The following is a 22,616-nucleotide window of genomic DNA, read 5'->3' on the forward strand; positions in this document are numbered from 1 at the left end:
TGCCTGTTTGGTCACGCAAACCCAGATGGTTCACATAAAACAAGATATGCCTTTCACCCATCTTGTCATGATGAATGGGAAGGGCAAATAATGATCAGTCAACTGGACTATGGAGACTCAGAGTATACCTAAAGATCACCTCAACCAACCTCCCGTATCAAACATGTCACCCAAATCTAGCATAATTTCAGGTGGGTAGTTGTGTCGGTCTATAGTAGAAAAGCTAGATTTGGGTCCAGTAGCACCTTAAAGATTAACTAGATTTTCAGTTCTAGTTGATCTTTAAGGTGCCACTGGACCCCAAAATTGAAATCCGAGCATGTCATTCACACAGAGTAGAAATTAGTAAAATGTAGTGTGGTGGATGGGAAATACTATTTCATGTAGCCTTCTACATTGTCCTATATTATACCAGAAGAGGCTTGTTTTACCCCACCCCCGGTGTGCTTTTGATACCACCTTGCCAGTGACTTGTCCTCACTGGATGAGTTTAAAGTGTCCAGAGCATATATTCTGTTATTCAGAACTGTATACCAGAGCGGTGATTCCACAGAGTCAACATGCTTGCAAAAAGCCCTTTGGCTGACCTATAAAGGTGTTCACCGGGTTCAGGAGTGGGGCACAGCACAAGCCCCAGAAACCCTATCCCACCTGCCTCCCTTTCCAAGTAATTTCTCAGGCACTCTGAAGTCATAAATCCCACAGTTAACTGGTAAAACTCATCTAGGATGATACCCGCTGCCAGGAGAGACAGCATCTGCAAACTGGACAGCCTCAGGTCACCGGCAAGCCTTACTCTGCCTTCTGTACTCACATAGTGCTTGGAGGGATTTCGCCTTTTTTCTACGTCCACTACATTTGCATCCAGCACGCCGCAGGACAGCATCTTCGTCCCCAGGAAAGCCAGGAAACGCAAACAGAGTCCAGATGTATCCTTGTATTATGATGAGTGCGCTTATTTTTTCAGGAGGGCTCCTCAGCACTCAAGGAGGATTTCCTAGGGAGCTGCTCTCCTCCCCCTTCTCTTCGCTCCCCGCACGAGAAGGCAAGCCAAAGTTCCCGAGCCTTTCGAGAGGTGATGCTTTTCTTTTGAACTGAGTTACGCGGGGAAATACACAAATAGTCAAGAGGGCGGTCGCGTGCGCGCGCGCATAGGCACATGCACGAGCCCTTTCCAGTGGGAAGGAGAGCAGAGGTGCGTTCAGTCCCTTTCCTGCGAGCTTAAATCTTTTATTCTGGTGCAATACGCCTCGGCTGATTCAGGTTGCATTTATGCTGTGGATGGAGGGGGGCTCTCTAGCCAGCATTTGGGAGCAGGCGGGCCACGTTCTGGAAGTCCCCTTTGCAGACCTCTTGCACGTTCGTCTCGCCTTCTTTCTCCTTCTGTCTTTCCTCCGCAGAGTCGCTGCTCTGTTGTTATCTTCGGCCCCGGCTCCTTGCCTAGCCCTGGCAGATCTTTGGCAAAGCTCCCTGGTGCAGCTGCTACTTCTGCAGCCGCCCCCGGGGAAGGAAGGAGGGGGGAGGCGGCAGGCAGCGGGCTGGCTCGGGCAGGGAGAGGCGTGTGCGCGGCTCCCTTCCCGGGCTCTCCTTTCGCCTCCTGCCGCCGTGATCTTCGCTCGGCCCTGAACAAGGCGAGGGGGCTGGCGGCGGGGCGGGCTGGAGACTGGGGTGGGGGCGGCTGAGTGGGCTGGCGCGGCGGCTGGGAGGGGAGGGGGCCTCTGTCCTAACCGGCCCGGAGATCAGAAAGGGGAGCGGGCGATCACCTCTCCACACCCAAGCCCCGGGGGCGCTGGGCGGGGGAGGAAGCCGGCCCCGTCGGCTCCTCCCTCAGAACAACTTGGGCTGGCTGGAAAAGTTCCTCCGGGATAGCCAGGGGAGAAAGGCTCCAATCGCCGCTGGAAACCGCCCAAGCTGTCAGCAGAAGGGGAGATCTCCTGTTTTGGACATGTTCCCTTTTTGGGAGCGCAGCCCTCGGACGAGGGAAGGCGGCTTGCGAGGGCTGTTCTCGATTGCCGGTTCTTTCCAGTCGCCCCCGAAGTTCAGTGTTGGATACCGTTTCCATTTTTGCCCCGGACGAGGGATTCCCACCACATCTGGTTATTTGAATATGTGCAAAATCCAGTTTCCCCAGCCACCCACTATCCCTGCAGGTGGCAAGCACGTGTCATCTCAAATTCTGTCCTAGGGGTTGCCCAAAGACTTGAGAGAAGTCCTCTGGAGCTGCTCTGCAGACCCTGATGCCCTGGAGAAACTCCCATGTATCAAACTGCCCTGCTCAGCAAAGCGGCATTTTACAGTTACAGCCACCTTTATTCCACTACGAACCTCACCATCCAGGAGAAGGGTGCAATTTGCAGCACAGCCAAAGTATCTTTCACACCATTCAATGTGCTTGGGGAAAGAGAGGCGAAAAGGATCACTTCCCCTCCATTTTGTAACAATTGTTACTAAATACTAGCTTTCTTAATCAGAAGTGGCTCGAGGGATTTCATAAGGTAGCACATACATGCAATATTTATTACATTTTCATCCCACCCTTCTTCAAAGAAACTGAAGTGTGTGACACTCCATCATTTTATCGTCATCCTTGTAAGGTGGGTTAGGTTGAGAGTTTGTGACCTTTGTGGAAGAGTGGTGATTTGAATTTAGGCCTCCTGGTTTCTAGCCTATCCTCCTAACCAGTGTACATGTACATATAGCAAATTTATTTTTTCAGCAACTTTACAGTAGCTGTTTTAATAATTAGTTATACTTGCAGGAGAGCATGAAGTTTGCTTGGCACTGTGGCCCTATGATCCATGAACCAATTGCTGAATTTGAGAAACTTGAAGGTACAATGATACGTTACATTACAAGACATTTTGAAATACATACAGATTCAGGCCTGCCTTCAGAAAGCCAGTTGATGGCTGCAGATGAAGGCAAGGAGCAGCCCTTCACTTTGATCACAGCAATGAAAGCTCTTACAACAAGTCAGCAACAAGGGAAGGTGAAAGACCAAGGGTAGATGAAAGGTTGATCTACCTCCATCTGAGCAAAACAGGTAGATCTGACCAATTCATCTGGCATTGTCAAACTCATTTCCCCCTCCCCTCCTCACATCTTGCCTGTTAACTCTCATTGCAAGGCCTGTATCAGCATCCCCCCAAACATAATCAGAGATATTAATCAATTGCTCCTTTGCTCAACAAATAGAATCAAGGAAGTCACTGAGGTGAGACTTTCCCCATAATCCTGTAGATTGCTAACAATGCTGTCTGGGTTACAATGTTCTTTCAATATTTTTTCAGAATGGAGAATTTTTTTTAAAAAATCCAGATTACTTAATTTAAAAAAACATGTCCACCGATTTCTGCAGAATAAGAGATCCACAATCTATAGAATCCCTAATATGGGGAGGATGCTTGCTCTCTAGTTCTTTTTCTGGAAATAACCAAGTCCAGGAGAGGCAAACAAGAATGTTTTCCACATGGTACTCCAGATACAAACCTTTCCCTCCTTTCTCAGAATTTAATAAACAGACCCACATTCACTAATTGATTGTTGAAATCAGGGGTCAATTCGTAGAAAAAGAGCTGGAGGAACTCATTAGTATAACTTATTAGCATATGCCACACCCCTTGCCATCACCAGAAGTATGTCATTAGCATAACTGATTTATATATGCCACACCTCCTGACATCACCTATCCTGGCTGTTTTGGCCATTCAGGGCCAAAATTGGGCCCAAAATGGCAAAAAGGGGCTGAAAATGGCCGAAAAGGGGCCCAAAATGGTCAAGATCAGGCCGCTGCTGAGTGGGAGAGTGATCCATCACCCATCAGATGCCCGATCTAGGCCGTTTCAGCCCCAATCCAGGCTGAAACGGGCCCAAAATGGCTGAGAGTCAAGTGGGCAGGGCCACCTGACATGTGACCTCTTTGGGGAACTGCCGGAACTGCGTTCCTGCATGTTCCCCCTCGAAATGAGCCCTGGTTGAAATTAATTGTCAGGGAAAACAACTGGGACAGCACGCTTGTCTCAGCACATGACTGGGGACATCTATGAATGTGTTTATGTATTTATTTATTAAGTTACAAAGTATGTATGCCACCTTGCTGCCCAATGAAGTCTACCAAGATAGCTAACAGTTAAAACATCATAAAAATCAAAGCCCAAACTAAAATATACATTCAAAGTACATACAACAGTAATCACAAGAAACAACAGGAAGGATGGATCTTTTTTAAAAAAACTTTTATTGTTGCTCTTTAAAAGTCCATATTACAGAGATTGCAATAGAGAATTCAATTTACAATAATAACAATTCAATATAGGAGTCAAATATAACAGTGTGCAAGAAGAGATTAAAACTGAATATAGACTATATTACAATAACATCAAAAGAGTTGAAATTACCATTCATATGTAAAATTCCAACCTATTTCAGAAGGAGGTGAGCGCCTGGGGGATATAGGAGGGATCATTGAGGGAACACTAGACAAAATAAGTCTTCACACACTAGCAGAGCAGTGACAGGTGGGAACAGAGGAATATCCCTGGGGAGAGAGTTCCATAATTTTGGTGCCATGACTGAAAAGACCCCCTCTTGGGTTGCCACCCACCTAATCTTAGAAGGCAGGAGTATCAAAAACAAGGCCTCAGAAAATGACCTTAGTGGAAAGGTAGGTTTGTATGGGAGTGGTCCTTCAGGTATGCTGGTCCCAAGCTATACATGGCATTAAAGATCAACGTCAGATGAGCCAAAACTGGAGCGATCTGGTCCCTATGACCCATTCCAGTCAACATCCTGGCTACAGTATTCTGTCCAATTGAAGTTCCCAAGCACTTTTCAAGTGCAGCCCCAGATACTGTGTATTGTAGTAATCTAATCTGGATGTTAGCAGGGAATGTACCACAATAGCCAGTTCTTTTGTGTACAGGCAAGGCTGCAGCTGGCTAAACATCTGAAGCTGATCAAAGGCACTCCTGGCCACAGCTGTTACCTGATTATACAGCAGTAGGCTTTGATCTAAGGGCACCACCAAACTACAGGTCTGTTTCTTCAAGGTGAGTGCAACCCCATCCAGAAGAGATCATGCCTTAAATCCTGGATCAGCCTTCTGCTCATCAGTAGCCTTTCCATCTTGGCAGGATTAAACTCCAGTTTAGTAGCCCTCTCTCACCCCAAAACTGCCTCTAGGCATATTCAGTCTCCCTGGGACCTACCCGGGGGTTGCCATTCACAGCTGGCATAGCTGGGAGGATTGTGGGGGGCAGGACAGGCATGCCAATGTCATACTAGTGTGCTGCATTACTTTCAGCAAAAAAACAGAAGTGTTGATGTTTCCCCAATGTCATGGTATCACTTCCATTTTTTCACTGGAAACAACATTATGCAGTGGCATAACACTGGCATGCCCCCCATTCCTGCCCCACAAGCAGGGAGGGGGGAATTATCAGACCTGTCCCTTAGATGAGACAGAGTTGAGCATCGTCGACATACTGAAGATCGCCTAGCCCAAATCTCTGGCAGATCTCAACCAGCATTTCATGTAGATGTTGAAAAGCATGGGGAACAAGGACATTTACAGGGCCCCACAGGCCCATACCACCTCCTGAAAACTACCTGCCAGGTAGGCTAGGTAGGAGTACTGCAAAACAGTACCTCTAGTATGGGAAGATGGTGCAGGTAGCTGTGATCAGGAGCATAAGCAGTACATGTGTGTGAACAAAGTGTGTAAAATTGCCAGTTTTCCATTTGTTTATTCATAGTTCATGCATTCCAAGAGTTCAGGAGGGCAACAACAAATACTGTTTGTGTAAATTCACTTCAAGGAAAATATTTCTGACATACAAGCAAGTTGAGGATACTTTCACATGCCATAAAATTGATCCCACGTCTACACAGCAAGCAGGCTTCGAAGACGAGTTTCGAGATATGTGTGTGTTTACAAAGTCTACCACAAGATGAAAGTCAGTCGGTAGGAGGCTAATTTTTTTCTCTGAGTATTCCATTAACAGAGTGAACATCTTATGCCAAGTTACTCTGGCTTCAATGAGTTTAAACTGGAGTAACTCAGCATCAAATTGCACTGTTAGTTACCCACCCACTAATGAGCCAGTTTAGTGTAGTGGTTAAGAGCAGCAGGATTCTAATCTGGAGAGCTGGGTTTGATTCCCCACTCCTCCACTTGAAGCCAGCTGGGTGACCTTGGGTCACACACAGCTCTTCTAGAGCTCTCTCAGCCCCACACACCTCACAGGGTGATTGCTGTAAGCATAACAACACACTTTGTAAACTGCTCTGAGTGGGTGTTGTCCTGAAGGGTGGTATTTAAATCAAATATTATTATTATTATATAATCAAATCAACCCAGTACCCTTGGTCACCTTCATACTATGCAGAACTATTGTTTGTGGCTCATGCCTTTTATGTACAATATATGGCATATTTGGGGCCCAGAGAGGGGGGTTTGCTTATAGTAGAATCTAGATTTTAGGTTGTACTCAATTACCATTTTTCCACAAGGAAGAGAGAATTTTACTGAAGTTCCCTCTCCGCCACACACACACTTCAGAGCTCCATGTTGTATCTGGTACTGTTGCCACTATTCCCCTGAACCCCAGGAATAGCATTTAGGGGGCACAGTGGCCTGCAGCAAAAGGACAATGAGAAAATGTTGTTCTGTGAGCAGAGCAGATGGTTGATTGGATGGATATAACCCTTAGGTCACATACTAGGGAGCAGTTGAGTTCCTGACAAAATGCAGGCTTTGGAAGAAATCCAATATCCAAGGCATAAAAATCAGGGACAGCTAGCAAAGTCCCTATTTTAAATGTCTGATGCATAGGGACAGGAACTATATACTACACCACAGGGTATGGTCTGCTGATGTAGCCATACACTTGGCTCAATTCTGTATTTGTGAGGACCAGCTTGATTTCTTCATTCTGAGTCCGTATCACGGGACATCCTTCCTTCCTTCAGCACGTCCATATCTAGATTACAGGAAACAGTCAGAAGCATGGTTACAGCACTCTTGATACTATCTTCTTACTAGTTGAATTCTTTCCTCACCAGTTGGACTACGTCATTATATGTATTTACTTCAGGAAATCTGTCATATACTGGAAGGACTGTGAACTGAATATTTCTATATTTTTATTATATTTATTGGTATGGTCATTTATGCACTATATGTTGAGCACTTTGCACTTTAATATATAAAAATTTAAAAATGTTTTAAATAATTGGTTGTTAATGAGCACGTACTAAGCTATATTCTGGAAGAGTTCCCCCCTTTTTGGCTTCAGTTTGGTTCCAGAAGTGCCCCCGTTTCTACTGTTTACAAGAATTAATTCAGCAAAGCCAGGGAGATGATGGCTTTGCCAAAGTCTGCTGCTGTTAAGTGGGCTGTGTGCTTACCTTACATCCAGTTGAACTTTGCACAGCAGTGTCATAAATTGTGCTTCTTGCATTTCATGGCCATTTGCTTCCACGGTTTACATTTTTTTCTTCTGTACCTGTGTGTATATTTGCCAACTAAGGACAATGCCATGCATGTGATAAAGTGGGGGAAGCTTAAGGTACAACACATCTGTTGAAGTGAGTTCTGACTTCCCAAAACTTGTGCTAGAATTCGTTAGTCTTTAAGGTGCCAGTCAACTCCTGTTTTATTTTGCTGCTACACGCTAACATGGCTACTCTTCTAGAATCACCACAGTAACTTTGATAGTCCTTAAAGCACCAGAAGACTTTCTCTGGCTTTCAGTGCAGCAGCTGAGTATAGCTACATCTCTGGAAGTTCTTCTCTCCAAGGCTTAGGTGGTCTTTGGAGTATTGACAAACTTCTAAACTTCTTGACTTGTAAATTGAGAACATCTTGATCAGGAAGTGGCTGAAAGAAAGCAAACAAGGACAGGCTTTCTCTGAGTTAGTTTCACAGAGAATTTCTGTGAAGCCTTTTTATTATGTTAAAAGAGAGAGAGTACTGTGAATGCGAGAGAGAAATATGCTCCATCAGCAAAGCCAAGCACAACACAGCAGGTTCAAGATAATACTACCTGTCAACCTATAATTTTTTACATTATTTTCTTTATGGGTCCTTGTGCAAATTGGACAATGCTGACCACTTTATTTCCCCAACACCTTTTTCTTGCAAGGGTATGGAATTTGAGCATGCTGAACACCATGCTTTTGGTACACCATGTATTTTAACATTTAAATCACTGTACTCAAGCTAGCAATCATACACAATGGCGATCTGAGATGGTCAGATCTCAGAAACTAAGAGGATCGGCCCCGGTTACTAGTTGGATGGGAGCCCACCACAGAAGTCAAAGGTAGCTGCGCAGAAGCAAGCAATGGCAAACCCCCTCTGAATGTCTCTTGCCTTGAAAATCCCATGAGATCACCTCAAGTTAGCTACAGCTTGACAACTAAAAAAGCTCAGGCTCGGAAATGACACTCTGCTCTCACTTATAACAAAGACTGTATCATCAGCTTGATGATGCAGACACAAACCTTTATGGCTTACGCTCCAGTTGGCAATAGGAGAGAGTGGCACCTAGGCTTGGCAGAGTGCTCCAGGCAGCTGTTTCTACAGAAATCGTAATTGTTATCTGTACCCTTTTGCCGCCTTAGTATGTTTTTGCCCAACTCTTTTTCTGTGACGCTCAGGATGGTTGGTATGCATGGTTGTTTTCTTCTCAGAATTAAAACCCTGTGAGGTAGGTTATCCTGACACTGACTGCCTAAAGCATACTGAGATTCATGGCCAAGTGAGGGCACTCGAGTCCTAATCTGATATTTGATCTCTTATACCACAGTGATTGTCTTTTCTTCCATTGCTGTGAGATTCGTCCAATCTTCCTCTGAGAGAACTGACCACCATTATCTATGACTGCTACAAGCAGCTCTCATGCCAGTTATATGCAGAAGTCCTGACTTAAATACAATACTAACGTTAACCTGTTCATGAACATTCTCAGTGGTAGCCCCGACATTGCCCACCGGAGGCTTCTATTATTTTGCACAGTGGAAAAGTTCAGGAGGGCATTCTTGTATCAGGAGCAAAGGTGCGGTGTTCTGGATCAATTCAGGAGGCAACTTTTATTCAGGATAAAGTCTTTCCTACACTGATTGTCTTGTTACTTAGACATGTTTGTATGCATTGCTCTACTTTTTCCCCGTTCTGCAATTGTAGCCCAATTACATTAGTCATGCTAGAAATCTTTGTTGTTAGGTTATTATCATATCTTTTAAACTGCTTACTGATTACCTGATCATATATTTTGTAATCCACTGACTGACTGACTGAAAGTTTTTATCATCATACTTGTAATGCATCTTGTGTCTCAGTGAGAAAGGCATGCTACTAATAATGTTACTGCTACTGGAACCTGTCATTTTGGGCTGCTAGTAACATGCTGTATGTTTGAACATTCCCCATGTGAAGACAAAAAATCCTCCACTGTAACACAGGAAATTAGCATGCCAGGGGAAAAAAGTCTTAACCCCTTCCTTGTGCATGCTGGTTTTATATGGGCAAAGGGACTTTTTGGAATGGATGTATGGTTAGGATGCACAAGATCTAATTAATACTAGTAAATTCTCTGATGTTCTATTCAGAGGGATGGAAGGAACAGGAGCCCTCTAGTTCTCTGTCAAAGGGTAGTAACACCCCAAGTCACACACACATAACTGCGTGCTCACCCTGTAGCAGGGGTCTCCCCAACCTTTTTGGGCCTGCAGGCATATTTGAAATTCTGACACAGTGTGGTGGTTACCGTACAGCAACAATATGGCTGCCACAAAAGGGCTGCTGGAGATGGAGCCAGCCACAAAATGGATACTACAGCTTACCTTCAGAGAGACAGTGAAAATCCTTGTGCTGTGGAAGCAGTTTCTTCCAAAGCAATATCTTTAAAAACGTGCACAGTCAATCATTACTCCAATTGTCAATCAGAAGCCATGCTTGCAAAAGCGCCACCTGACTCCATCCACTTTCTGAAAACACTTGGCAGGCACCAGGAAAGGTGTCAGTGGGACAACTGTGCCCGTGGGCACAATGTTGGGGATCCCTGCTCTATAGCATGCCCCAGGATTATGGTTGCAAGATTTCCTTACCCTCCCAGTGGGGTGGGGGGGTGGCACTCACCATGATGACATCACTTCTGTGAAGTGACATCATTGCACAGGGGCTGGGAAAGTTCCCAGGGCAGCATGATGATGTCACTCCTGGGCGTAACATTGTTGCACTGCCCCGTTCTGGAGGCCTATTACAGCCCCTCTATCCATGATAGTGGTTTCTGCATGATTACAGTGCAGCAAACATTGGCTTTAACCAATGGGAAAAAGTAACTGAAGAGTTCTCAGAATTGCATAAAAATAAACATTGTGAAAATCTGCAGCATTCGGGGCTTGAATGAGCTTTCTCACACCGAATAGTGTGCTGCTGGCTTCAAATTTGATTTCAGGGGACTATATATTATTGTATCAGTAACTTAAGAACATAAGAACATAAGCAAAGCCATGTTGGATCAGGCCAGTGGCCCATCCAGTCCAACATTCTGTCACACACAGTGGCTAGAAATCCAGTGCCATCTAAAGGACTGTCAGTGAGGCCAGGACACCAGAAGCCCTCCCACTGCCTTCCTTCCAGCACCAAGACAACAGAGCACCACCTCCCCACAAAGAGAATACCATCTATCTCCTGTGGCTAATAGCCACTGATGGACCTCTGCTCCATATATTTGTCCAGTCCCCTCTTGAAGCTGGCAATGCTTGTAGCTGCCACCACCTCCTGTGGCAACGAATTCCATGTGTTTATCACCCTTTGTGTAAAGTAGTATTTTCTTCTATCTGTTCTAACCCGACTGCTCAATAATTTCATAGAGTGCCCACGAGTTCTTGTATTGTGAGAAAGGGAGAAAAACACATCTTTCTCTACCTTCTCTAACCCGTGCATTATCTTGTAAACCTCTATCATGTCTCCCCTCAGTCGTCTTTTCTCCAGGCTAAAGAGCCCCAAGCGCCTCAATCTTTCCTCATAGGGAAAGTGTTCCAACCCTTTAATCATTTTAGTTGCCCTTCTCTGTACTTTTTCCAGTGCTATGATATCTTTTTTAAGGTGTGGCGACCAGAACTGTACACAGTACTCCAAATGAGGCCTCACCATCGATTTATACAGAGGCATTATGATACCGGCTGATTTGTTTTCAATCCCTTTCCTAATAACCCCTAGCATAGCATTAGCTTTTTTTATGGCAGTCGCACACTGTGCTGACGTTTTTAGTGAGTTATCTATCATGACTCCAAGATCTCTCTCTTGGTCAGTCTCCGCCAGTTCAGACCCCATCAACTTGTATTTATATTTTGGATTTTTGGTTCCAATGTGCATTACTTTGCACTTGGCTACATTGAACCTCATTTGCCACATGGATGCCCACTCTTCTAGCCTCGACAGATCCCTTTGGAGTGCCTCACAATCCTCTCTGGCTTTCACCACCCTGAACAATTTCGTGTCATCTGCAAATTTAGCCACTTCACTGCTTAATCCCAATTCCAAATCATTAATAAACAAGTTAAAAAGCATTGGACCCAATACCGACCCCTGTGGCACCCCACTGCTCACCACCCTCCACTGTGAGAAGTGCCCGTTTATACTCACTCTCTGTTTCCTATTAATTAGCCAGTTTTCGATCCACAAGAGGACTTGGCCCTTTATCCCATAGCTACTGAGCTTACTTAGGAGCCTTTGATGAGGAACTTTGTCAAAAGCTTTCTGGAAGTCAAGATAAACAATATCTATCGGGTCTCCCTTGTCCACTTGTTTGTTCACTCCCTCAAAGAACTCTAACAGATTGGTGAGACAAGATCTTCCCTTACAGAACCCATGCTGAGTTTTCCTCATCAGCTTTTGGTCATCAATGTGCCCACTAATTTTATTTTTGATAATAGTTTCCACCAACTTACCCGGTATTGACGTCAGGCTGACTGGCCTGTAATTTCCCGGATCTCCCCTGGAACCTTTTTTAAAGATGGGGACAACATTAGCTACCTTCCAGTCCTCAGGAACAGATGCAGAGTTTGAGAATAGCATTTATTACTCATTTTTCCTTTGCTCTGTAGCTGATGAGCAAAAAGTATCTCACCATATGATTTTCCATTTTGAAACCAATTATTTTTTTCCATTTTGTGAATAAGTTGCAGTGGTTCTGCTCCTACATTAAAGCCTAACATCACCTACCCAAATTAGGAAAAGATGGGGAGGTTGCCACTGAGATTTGATTTACTCTAGATTCCTTAGGCTTTTCCTACATCCTCAGTAAATAGGAAACTCCTAAAATTCCTAACATGAAGAAGTCTTTAAATTAAGAACATCCACCCAGTACAATCTTCCTAGACATGGTAAACAAATTTAACATATATAATGTGATAGGAATTCATTGTTCTTATTGAGGTTCAAATGAATTCTTACAGAGATTCTGCAGTTGGCTGAAGGCTTCTTTATCAAGGCTGAAACAAGTATTGCCCACGGGTCCTGCACTTTACACCTACCAGAGCAGATCTGTTCAACTGATGGGAGAATTATCTACAACTTTCTATCAGCATGTCTGAGCTAGAATACACACTATACTTCTGCTGCCTTTCTGCCCTTCCATGCTATTTTTTAGGGCCCTCCAACCCTCACTCCCAATTATACTTGCTTCTGAATCAAATCTAGCTGTGTGCGATGGCGCTTTGCTTGGGAGCTTTGCTTCAGAACAGCCTAACTGTAGATTCCAGGACTAATGATTGGCTGTGACCTCTGACTTCCACCTCTGATTCATTATTAACTTGCCTTTGGATGGGACTTCGGTTACAGTGTATTAGCCAGCTCCATCCAGTTGTTCCTACATCTGGTAGCGTGGACTCTGTTGGCCATAGTTGCTCTTTGGGCATAACATGAAACATTCATTTGCTTAAAAACGTTCCAGTACATTTGAAACTTCTTTATGGAGCACAGTTGCAAGTTGCAGCTGTTTCTCAAGTTTGTGCCAATAGCTCCACGTTGTGGCTAAAGACAGACTAGGCAGGCACTTTTCCCCATGTGTCACAAGGTACATTACCAGCATGTAAATCAGATCAGAAGATCCAAGGTCTAGTCTACAAGTATTAGTAGAGCCATCAGAAAATATATCTATTTTATTCTACAAGATTCTAGTTTTTCAGGGGGGGGGGTGGATTTTAAAGAGAATAAATACCAGAAGATACATTTGTGTTGCCAAGATGAAAAGAAGATCTTTTGGCATCAAGACAAGGAGGGAAGAAAGGACAGGACAGACTTTTCCAATTTTCTCAGCAGGAAAGGTTTTCTCTAGCTACAGCTCTGCTGTGAATTAAGACTGTTAAAAACAAAAGGAAAGAAAAAATCAAAAATCTTAACTTCCTTCTCCAGTTGAGCTAGGGAACTACATCGCAAGATCCCAAAAAGCTAGTACCTACAGTCTCAGAAACAGTGCACTTTTGCCCAAGGCACAAGTCTACCATATACCATAAGAAAAGGTCTTGGTTTGTTTGCTTCACGCATGTGGATATGATAGTCATGCATTTACAAATCAGTCCATGTGGCAATCAGAACACAAACAGGCTTTCTGTGCCAAAGCCACAGAGTGCTGAGGCAAACAAGAGACTCTTGACAGACAGTATCTCTTGGAACTGGGCTCTTATCTACTGGAAGCCTGCCTTCCAAATACATAACCTAAATAAGACCAATTGTAGATCATGTGGCATTCCGATGGTGTTACAGAAGAGGAGGAGAAAGGTGAGAGACAAGTTTCAGAGTCTGTTTAAAACAAAGCATGTCTATCTGTTGTTAAAATGAAGATATAGCCATACTGGAGCTGTAAGGCATTATTGGGTGTTTTAAAACACAAGAAACTTTAGTGTAAACTACAAGCCATATATATGTAGATAAGTGGGTGTATCTAAACATGCTCACAATTTCACTGCAGAGTTAATGTATGGGAAACTTTCTTGCTTTTCTGTGGTAACTCCAAAAGTCATGCTCAGCTGGAAATGCATCCCTACCCCCTTGCATTTTCTTCCCTCTCATCTTAATTCCAACAAGACATTCCTCCTTGCCCTTAGAGTGACCACAGCTTGGAATCTTCTCTCTTCACATTTAACCAACATATCTGAATAGAAATATATTTGGCAGTGGGCCTTTTAAGGCTTGGACACTTCTTGCTGAAGGTAAAGAGTCAGATCTGATGCAGCTGGGATTCCCATTGTAGTAAGGAAATTTAACTTGGTTGTTTCTTCTACTACCTCTCAGACATGTGGTGCCACAGAGTTTGCATAATTCACTGAAGGGCAGCATGTTTCTGCTACTGTGTTACGGTCTCCATTTGTCTGTCTGTGTCTTGATAACAGGCCCAGACTCCAGCAGGCACATGAAGAAGCTATCAAATCAGAAGCAATAGCCAAGAATAGACCCCATGTTGGAGATGGTTTGCATGGGGCAGCAAACAGTGGGGCAGTACATGAGTGTTGAGGAGTGCCTATGGGGGTAGCTTGCCAGATGGCAGCAAACAACAGCTGGTTAGAGTGAGCTTCAATGCATACACTTCAATTATGCTGAAATCTGAGTATTCCAGTTTAAATGCTCCTTCCGTAATAAAAACCAGACAGTGTAGGTCAAATTAGATAACAAGATACTGTTAGTTTGTTAAATCCTGTTCTATTGGACATGCTGAGCGTCAGAGGTATGTTCTCATTCATACTAATAGCGCCACAAGTATTATTTAGCTCCCCAGCCTTTACCTTACGGAAGGGAAAAAGCAATATTTTTAAACTCTTTCCATAATGAAAAAGAAAATAGTTTTTAAAATTTGGAAATCAGCAGGCTTACTCTTGATTTTTAATGCAAACATGTCTTCAGTGTTCTTAAAGCAAAGATAGCAATATATTGATAATACAGTAAAACTAGGTATATCACACCAAGGATGTGGATTTCTTATAGGAGACAAGAATACCACAGCTGTACAGAAGCCTCCTGCTCCTCCTCCAAATTCCCTGAGTTGGGACAGTAGTTAAGGACACATGAATTTTGGCTGTTTTTGGAGTGCACACACGTGCCTGTATGCTTTCCAGTTGCAAAAGGCACGCAAAATAAGTAGTCAAGACTCAGAATACCTTGTTTTTAAAAACTGAAAAACCAATTAGAGATTTTTCAGCAGAACCTATTCCCTTTTAAGATAGGAGGAATCTGATCTTTAGCTCAGTATAATTTCCAAAGCATAATTAGAGAACAGTCAGCTGGATTCTATACAGTGGCAGCAGCAGATGAATTTTCCTGCCTCCCTCAGCCACTCCCTGAGAGCCTTATAAAAGGCAATATAAAGGGACCCACATGGATGGAAATCTACGCAACTTGTGCGGCTGCAAGAGGAGAATCAAGTGAAATCACCCCTCTTTGCTTCTTCCAGGAGCAGAACCTCAGAAACACCACTGGTAGATCAGACAGGAAAGGCAATTTCACCCAGTTTTGCCTCTCAGTGCCCATGTTGCATGGATTTTCATACATGAGGTCCCCTAACCATTGGTAGCTGCTTTTCAAGGCTCACAGGGAGCTGGAGAGAAGAGAGTTGAGAAAAATCCCTTTATCTAAGGATCTTCTGCTGACACTGCACAGGATCCATCCCCGTGAGGAAAACCCCCTGTACAACACAACAGCCTGATGCTTAAAACTCTGAAGGCGTCAGGAACAATACAAAGTCTGAGGAAGCAGCTCCTATAACATTCACTGTTCTCATCTCTTCAGGTATCTCATGTTTATCACACTGTAAAGCCTGAATGCAAAGTCTGTTGTTTTGTTTCATATCCAGCCACAAGAGGGCATTCACAACATGACACCTCTACAAAATCCGTCTTTAGTTCCTGGAACAGCAGAAAAAGAGAGAGACTGAAAAGCCAGTTACATCTTTTGAAACTTGTAGTAAGAATGTAATGATCCCGCATCAACTAAGTTTTCTGATTCAAAGTAGGAATGCAGCCAAGTCTGTGAGGGTGTTGCAGTTGTCCTTACTGTACACTGCCACTGGGTAAAGTTTCATCTCTAGAAGTCAATCCCTTAAAAGACAGTGTAATATTCTTCCATGGTAGTGACAACATCACTGTTGCTTTCCATTAGATCCAAGAGGTAACGAATCACAGCTTCAGTGACAAAAGGGCTGTACTTCTGTTGAACACAGTTGAGAACATGGCGAAGATGGCAGCCCTTCTCAGCATCTACAAAAATAAAGCAACCATGAAAACGAGTGGATGATCACTCTAGGTTACAACTCTGCCATTAGTTCAAGCATACAGAACTGGAGAATGATCTTGTTTCTCGTATACATCCATATCACAAAATTTGAAGGAAGAATTCTCAGACTTGCATAGTGGAATGAAAGCAGACTTGTCATCTACAGGAATTACCTTGAGAACCATCACTTTTGATCATTTTATACCAGCCAGTAGTCAAGCATCTAGCCATAGCTGGTCTCCTGTGACAGAACTTTCACACTGCATCTCTCAAACAATACTCAACTGTACAACCCCTCCTCAAATCCATGTGATAGAGACATTCTGCATTTATATAGTTTTCAGTTGCAAGACTAGATATCCAGTTAGGTGCAGTGCCAAGTCTGACACTCTTGTACTCCTTCAGGCACAACACACCTACAAAAAAAAGTGGGGGGGATGCCTGGATAAGCAGGAAGAGCTTCAGTTCTCCTTTGAATCAAGTTTGACAATTAGCTCTTTCTTAGGATGCAGATAAAGTTCATTGTTTCCAACTATATAAACGTAGCATGGATATATTACTCTACACCTGTTTGCTCTGGAAGAAAAGAAAGAAGAGTGCTTCCAGCAGCACAAGGCAGATTGGTTTAAATTGGAACAGTGCTTTTCTTGGAATGCCCTTCTGTCTTCTGCAAAGAGAAACAAATTAAATGCATATGCATAATAATGTATCTAATAATGCTGAGAATGGCATCAAGCAGTATGAAAGCATCAAGAATCCCTGAAATATTCCTAGCTAGAAGCCACAAGAAAATCACTAGCAAATGTGTGCATTTGTTAAACAGTTTATCCTAAGCCAGAGGTATCGGCAACCCTTTTTGGCAAAAAATGCAGCATCTACCATGAAGATGTTAATGTGACAGCAAACAAAATGGTGGAGGAGAGAAGGGTTGTATTTAGCCAGACATGCTGGGAACATGCCAAGCCCCAGCAACATGGCCAGCATCTGAAGAATTCACCTGGGACTTGGCTGGCAGCTGTGCAAGTCTGGCAGATGATGGGCATAAGCCATGCCTGTTGCCTTCTCCTGCAGCACAGGATCCAGCAGTGATGTAGATGGGTAGGAAATCTGGCCCTGGATGCCAAGCAAAACAGTCCAATGTTGGCAAGTGTGCAAGGATTGCTTATCCCTGAATCTAAGCTCCAGCCAGTGTAGTGACCTCCCCTAATCTGCATGCATATACCTTGAAACCTCTTCTAATTGTGAAGGAAGGAAGGTAGGTAAAATGACAGAGAAAGGAAAGCTGAAAGATAAAAGAAAATATGACACCGCGCACGCGCGGTAAAGGTAGTCCCCTGTGCAAACACCAAGTCATTACTGACCGATGGGGGGACATCACATCACTACTTTTTATGGGGTGGTTTCCCACTGCATTCCCGAGTCATCTACACTTTACCCCCAGGAAACTAGGTACTCATTTTACCAACCTTGGAAGGACGGAAGGCTGAGTCAACCTTGAGTTGGTTATCTGGACTCGGCTTCCGCCAGGATTGAACTCAGGCCATGAGCAGAGCTTGGGCTGCAGTACTGCAGCTTACCACACTGCACCAAGGGGCTCTTCCATATGTGTGTGTGTGTGTGTGTGCGCGCGCGCGCGCGCGCATGCACACGCGCAGACGTGCAAAAACCCCTTTAGCTGTAAAAGGACTAGGTTAGCTCTGAGAAGCTGCTGTGTCTCACAATCGCGCAAACATTCAGGATGCCCAGATCAGAAGATGGGCACTCTTCTGCCAACTGCCTTTTCCGTTTCCACAGGCTTTTTTCTTTTGGAACTTTTACAGAACATTTCTACAATCTCAGGAGAGAAATGCCTTACCCTTTTCTCTGCCTTTCCCTTGGAGTCCATTTCCTCCTTCTGCACTAGAGCCGGCAACCACTTATTCAGTTTCTCTGTAGAAATTCCTGCCCTCTAGAGGGCAGTGTTTCCAGGTCAAGGCTCACTATGCAAGTGAAAGTGTGTAACAAACTTTTAAGTAATAAATATTTTAACAAGGCTCTCTCTCTCTCATACACACACACACCTTCATTTTAGATGGGTTTTTAATATATGGTATTTCCATAATTAATTTAAAAGAGATTGGATCTTGTGTAAAATCTCTGCTGACAGAATTTTCATCCAACAGCACCTGCCACTAATATTTAGATGGTACTACATATAATCATGAAAACAGAATACAATTAGTGTAAGAAATTAGCTACCATTTTAAAGTGCACCCATTTTGGTTGTTAATATTGGGTTATTTTCTTTATGTGTATAAAAGAGAAATGCGTCAGTTGTATTACACATGGCTGCACTAGGGCTGTGCACGGGTGGGTAGATTCGGTATTCCTGCTTCAGGTTTACCCGAAGCGGGAAACCGATTCGGAATACCCCGAAATCCAAAGCGTCAAGTGGTTTGGGAATCGCTTCGGTATGCTCCGTGAAGATTCGGAGCATAATGAAGCGAGGGGGGTGACTCCCCACCACCACCACCCACCCTCCCTGGGGCAACCCCTCCACCCCACCCCACCCCCCGCTTGCTGCATCTGTTCCACCACATGCCCTGCCATCTGGCAAGCAGCTAGCTGTGTTCCCAGTCTTGTGCAGATATGAATGGACACTAATTATTTTAAATGATTAAATAACCCCCCGTGAGCTCAGGTTTTGGGCAGACTGTTATTGTTAATTTGCAGGGATACCAGAAAAGAACAAGATGTCCATCTCAGAACTAGCTTTGTTTGTTAGACGAAGAACAAACCATATCAAAGTAGCTTCCTTAATACTTGAAGCTATAAAGCAAGGCAATGGATTTCTACAGCAGGGGCCACCAACCTTATCTTTAATGAGTTTCTTATGAGCAATGAAAAATATTCCAAGCTCCTGCCTCCCACCAGCACATTACCAAGTTTTGTTCCGTTTTAAAAACAAATTATGGACTAGAAAGAGCACCAGAAATGAAGCTGGAGAACAATGTTTGAGTCCAGTAGCACTCCAGTAGCAGAAATGAAGCTATGAGCTAAGTGACATAGAGGAAAATCCTATGAAATAAAAGTTTTTTTTAAAAAAGTTTAAAAAGCGTAGAACAGATTTTTTTGTGATTTTTTCTAGGTCTTCTAGGGGATGCAAAAGCTACTCTGCTGCACTCAGTAAGCTTCCAGTTAGAGACCCCTACTCTAAAAAATTTCATTTGCGCAGGAAATGAATATGAATATGTTATTAATTTGCACAGAGCTTGTTATTGAGTGCCAGAGAGAAAATTGCTAAATATAATATATTTGTCTGTCTTCCCACTTTCATGAGTGGTAACGCAATTCCAGAGGCAATTCCATTTTATATGTTCAATCTCTTTCTGTGGAAAGAATACAGAAGAGTTATGCGTATAAATTGAACAGGGAGGATGCAGTCAAGCAGGCACACAGGCAGACAATGCGTGTCTTTAATGCAACATCCGTTCTCCAAAGGCAACAGCATACCCTTTGTAGATCTGCCAAAAGGCTGCAAACCAAACTTGTTTCTCCTTCTCCCAGCTACACTCAAACAGAAAAACTTCAGCCCCCACCCAAAGCAAGTGGTATGTCACTTTTGTGATGAGTCTTTGCTGTGCATGGTGAGGGTGTTGGACTGTCACTGTGGAAGCCCTGTTCAAGCCCTGTCTCTGCCATGAAGCTTACTGGGTGACTGTGGAACAGCCACTCTGCCTTAACATAAGCTAGCTCACAAGATTGTTGGGAAGAAGAAATCCTGAGCATCTTGAAGAAATGGTGGGGTAAAGATTTAATACTCAAATGAAACAGCTGCTAGCCACCAGAGTGTTAACACCATTAATAAAATACCTCCAGCTGGCAAATTATACTTATCCACGAAGCATGCTTACAGAAACTCCATCTAATAACAGGATCATGCTGTTTCTCTCATATGTGAAATACAATTGTTCCAAGAAAACTCTGTTCAAATTGGGGGGGGGGGGGTTCAGTCTTAATCTCTAGGAATACCAGAGATTAAGACTGAAATTCAAATCACAGTTACTAAGGAATAAGAGCCACTGACTTAACTTCCAAGTCAACGTGCTCAGAACTGTGTTGTAAGGCTACAGTCCTATGTATCTACCTGGGAGAAAACCCTACTTAAGAGGGTGAGACTTAATTCTGAGTGAACATGCATAGGACTAAATTGTATGGCCTGTAAAAGGTGACATGGAAAAGCACATGAGGCTAGATGAGAATGGTAACAGTTGGATTTTACCAGAAGGTATGAAGCTGCTGATCAGAAGCGAGTGGAAAATCTTGGAAAGAAGCCACAGTATTGGGTTAGACACACCCCACTACTATCCCTTCTTACTCAATTACATTTGTTCCTGCAGATGCTAAACCTGAAGATATTTTCTAAAACTCTGCCAATTCTCTGTCCCATCCACCTGCCCAGTCAACATCACTGATTCTCAGTGAGAGCCAAAAATAATCTTATTCAGCTGCAGAAACCAACAAGAAGCAGAATGAAAACTCTGCACATTCTTCCCTGCTCAAATTACTGCAAAGGATTCTCCCTCTCTGTGGCAGCCATTTGGCTTTGATATTATTCTCAAAGCATTTGCTTATTGAAATTAAATTATTTGTATGTCACTAGGGAACTGAACATACTTACATTTTGGCCTCTTACAATCAGCTTTGATTATTGCAAGGGTCACTCTGTGCAGTTCTTTATCCTGCTTGGTCACCTACAGGAAAGAAGAGAAATTCCATTGAATGAATCTTTTTTATAATGTATGGAACATGGCAACCATTCTGCTTGCTTTCTCTCAATTAATACAAGGATAGAAAAGAAAACTCCACAGTAGCTCCAAAATGAAAAAAAGCTCTATAAGTTACACCGACCATATTCAAACCATTATTCTTTTTGAAGACTAAAGAAAATAATCTGTGTCCTGATTCATGGTTTCCATTTACCAATCTATTTCTTTAACAATGAGGCTTAATTTAGAAGTGGCGTAAGGCCTAGCATCCCAGATGACAAAACCTATCCATGCCTATGGTATATCCTACATTGTATTTAGATATGATAGGAGCACATATAGAATATTTACATGGGTAAGGTCTTTATTTGAAGCCTCTCTCACTTATAGGTGCTTATATGGGGCTTAAATACTTACACAGTAGACATCATTGGGATTCTTTGATTTCTGGAAAATAGCTCCTTTTTCCTGTAGCACCTTTATTGCTTCCGTGAATGAGTTCCTAATCAGTTTGGCAGAGAGGCCAGCTTTGGAATCCATCTGGGTGGAAACACAGACAAAAAAAGATGACATATTTTAGGGTGGCACCCTTAAAGACAGGGAGGAGCAGGCAAGTCAAATACAATAACAGGTTGTTTATTCAGATCTATACATGGAATCAAAGCACTCTAGCCCTCTCCTCCAAACAGCAGCAAGAGTGCCGCCCTGTAGATAAAAAAGGTTGGAAAAAACAACAAATGAAAGCATTTGCTGTCAAAATAATTACCTCATGAGAGACTGATCCTTTTTTAAAAAAATCTTATTTTTATTAATTTAGAAAACAAAAAGATAAAACTAGCAAAAGATTAAAAGGAAGGAGATAGAAAAAAAGATGAAAAATATATGAAAAAGAAGTAAAAAATACAACATTCAATTTATATACTGCCCTTCAGGACAACTTAATGCCACACTCAGAGCGGTTTACAAAGTTATTATTATTATCCTCATGATATTATTATTATCATCCTCATGACAATCACTCTGAGATAGGTGGGGCTGAGAGACCTCTGAGAGAGCTGTGACTGACCAAAGGTGACCCAGCTGGCTTCAAGTGGAGGAGTGGGGAATCAAACCCAGTTCTCCATATTAGAGTCCTATCACTCTTGACCACTACTCCAAACTGGCTCCACATAAACAGAGGCCCCCCCCCCATGAAGAAACAGAGGAATCTTCTGTGTCCGAAAAAGATCTAAATGTGGAGATACGTTTCCATTAGAACTAGTTAAGTAAGGTATTCCTCTGGTAGCAAGGATTCTGTGATGGATCTCAGCATCTCCATCCTGAAGTACCTCAGTTTGATACTGAGATACTTCAAGTCTAGTATCGCCCTTCTAACAGCAGCAGCAATTTACATTCTTTTTGGGCACTGTGAAGAACATGGAATATACTTCTTGTCCCCTTTCTGCAGGAAGGACAGGTTCTATGGCCCAAATACTGCAGAGATGTTGGATAGCAGCATAGGTTCTGTGAAGCTTTTTTGAATCCTTGTGAATGGGGGAAGACGAGAAAATATCCCAGTGGGAGTCAGATGAATTCTATGGAGTATCCTCTGGTAA

General features: G+C 43.2%; 2 protein-coding genes across 3 annotated transcripts in view; both read right to left on the minus strand.

The window, feature by feature from the left end:
* Window positions 1-1,499, minus strand: part of SH3PXD2A (SH3 and PX domains 2A) — a 334,390-nt gene extending 332,891 nt beyond the window's left edge. For both annotated transcript variants that reach the window (XM_054983545.1, XM_054983544.1), the window contains exon 1: window positions 815-1,499. In XM_054983545.1, coding sequence (XP_054839520.1) covers window positions 815-886 — 72 coding nt within the window. In that variant the 5' untranslated portion in view covers window positions 887-1,499. The remainder of the gene's footprint in view (window positions 1-814) is intronic.
* Window positions 1,500-14,859: 13,360 nt separating this feature from the next.
* STN1 (STN1 subunit of CST complex) overlaps window positions 14,860-22,616 on the minus strand; it is a 43,902-nt gene continuing 36,145 nt past the window's right edge. Inside the window, exons 8-10 of the mRNA XM_054983065.1 lie at window positions 21,439-21,561; window positions 20,934-21,006; window positions 14,860-16,257 (exon numbers count right to left, since the gene is read on the minus strand). Coding sequence (XP_054839040.1) covers window positions 16,100-16,257; window positions 20,934-21,006; window positions 21,439-21,561 — 354 coding nt within the window. The 3' untranslated portion in view covers window positions 14,860-16,099. The remainder of the gene's footprint in view (window positions 16,258-20,933; window positions 21,007-21,438; window positions 21,562-22,616) is intronic.

This window comes from Eublepharis macularius, chromosome 6, assembly GCF_028583425.1.
Source record: "Eublepharis macularius isolate TG4126 chromosome 6, MPM_Emac_v1.0, whole genome shotgun sequence".
Taxonomy (NCBI): Eukaryota; Metazoa; Chordata; class Lepidosauria; order Squamata; family Eublepharidae; genus Eublepharis; species Eublepharis macularius.